This window comes from Lepidothrix coronata, unplaced genomic scaffold (genome assembly GCF_001604755.1).
Source record: "Lepidothrix coronata isolate B3197 unplaced genomic scaffold, Lepidothrix_coronata-1.0 Scaffold3221, whole genome shotgun sequence".
Lineage (NCBI taxonomy): Eukaryota > Metazoa > Chordata > Aves > Passeriformes > Pipridae > Lepidothrix > Lepidothrix coronata.
This window is the reverse complement of record NW_016693401.1, coordinates 1-1,710: the sequence shown is the minus strand read 5'-3', so window position 1 is coordinate 1,710 and position 1,710 is coordinate 1. Positions and strand designations below refer to the sequence as shown.

The following is a 1,710-nucleotide window of genomic DNA, read 5'->3' as shown; positions in this document are numbered from 1 at the left end:
CCTGTGAATTCACCTTTAAAAAAGAGTGAGAGGGGAAACAAAAGGAAGAATGCTCTGTACTCACTGACGCAACTTCCAGGGTTTGCTTGTTTGGTGTAACGAAATGGAAGGCGAGAGGGAGAGTCGCAGCTGCTTCCCAGATGTTCAGCTTCTCGTCATGAATTTTTTGCTTCAGGAATCTGAACGTGTCAGTAGCTCCAGCAGCACAGATGGCGCTTAGGAACCAAGGCCTGCCAGGGAGAGGAGGATTCATTATCTCCATTGCCCAATATGTCTCTGATCAGAATCTCTGGCCGAAGGCAATAGTTACCTGTAGGAAAGTTCATTGACAAACTGCAACCATAAAGCCTCAATTTGATCAAGGGTCGCTACACGAAAAAGCTGGACCATTTGTAAGAACTTGGCTGAAGCTTCTTTAGTGTCTCCTTTCTCGTTATTCTGAACTAATTGCCTCAGCGTTTCTGTTAACTGTGGGAAAAACGGACTGTTGGAAATATCCATGTCTAAAATAATGATATGATGACCTGTTAACCTTATAAATAATGAAAGTGTGTGAAAGTAAGCCTCTATTACCTGTAAATCTGGATTTTTAATCCTTATTAGAGGAATTGGCATCTGGAGTAGTTCTCCTGAGAAATGATAACGAAGACTCCCTTGGTTTTGCAGCTGAGTTTTTGGTGCACTGATAGGAGTCCTTTTAACGCCGACCAAAGACAGTTCTTGTCTTCAAAGGAAAGAGGGAAATGCATCAGTAGCCTGTAGTGGCACTCTGTGTGTGAAGGACTTGTACAGTGTTGGAGCAGACTGAGGGGTGCTCAGGCAGGACTGTTGCATCGACCGCAAATGGATCATGCACTTCTCTGTTTATCCATTGCTCAGGATTATCTGGAAAAGTCATGTTACTGCAGGAGCTTTTAGGAGAGTCTGCCAAAGTCTCTGAGAGGTTGGACACATGTTTCAGTGGCCCAAAAAGCAGGGCAGAGCACCTGACTGGGCATCCCAAGGGCTGTATGACAGGGCAGATCTTTCTTGTTATCTCACAAATCAACAGTAAATATGTTTTAGCCATCTCCTCCTGCTATGATAACCTAAGGATGTGCCCAGTGCCTACCTTGCCTCCATGACTGCTGCCGCGTTGGGTTCATTGAAGGGAGAGATCTGGTACACCTGCTCAGAGGTAGCAGACATCAACGATACCCCGCTATCATCATACTTCATCTTGTAAGTGAACATCACCGTGCCCTTAATGTTTCTGACTTTCTAGAAGTGCAAAGAGACCCACTCAGAAATAGGAACGGGCTAGTAGCACAGACAAGCCAAACTCCCTGTGAGCATTGGTGCAATGTGTGACTGTTGAGCAGTGGCTCGGGGATCCCTGCTGCTCGTACCGGGGAGCAGGTAGGGCAGGGGCGGATGTATGACATTCCCACATTTTTCACTGCTTTCTCCTGGCAGTTCGTCAGGTCCTTGCTTTTGGAAATGGTGGCCCAGTGACTCTTGCTGTCATCCTGGATAATGTATCTGGTTTGGCAGATGCCTTCAATCCCAGCCTGCAAGTATTGATTAAACACAGTAAACTTCCCACTTGAAATAGCAATAAGAAGGTCTAAGAAAAGGGTCTGTGAGGTGTACGTATAGGCAACTTACTCTATAATGATAAAATGAGAATAAAAGTAAAATCAGAATGGAAAAAACAAACCTCCTGTAGTT

General features: G+C 45.1%; 1 protein-coding gene across 1 annotated transcript; it reads right to left on the bottom strand.

Annotated features, from left to right (window-relative positions):
• Window positions 1-64: 64 nt before the first annotated feature.
• On the bottom strand, window positions 65-1,704 carry LOC108491949 (vitellogenin-2-like; the record flags this gene model as incomplete). The annotated part of the gene is made up of 6 exons (XM_017803734.1): window positions 1,700-1,704; window positions 1,389-1,550; window positions 1,112-1,260; window positions 574-724; window positions 311-468; window positions 65-230 (listed from the first exon to the last, which is right to left on the bottom strand). Coding segments are annotated over exons 2-6 (660 nt in total), but the record flags the coding sequence as incomplete, so codon positions are not given.
• Window positions 1,705-1,710: the final 6 nt, after the last annotated feature.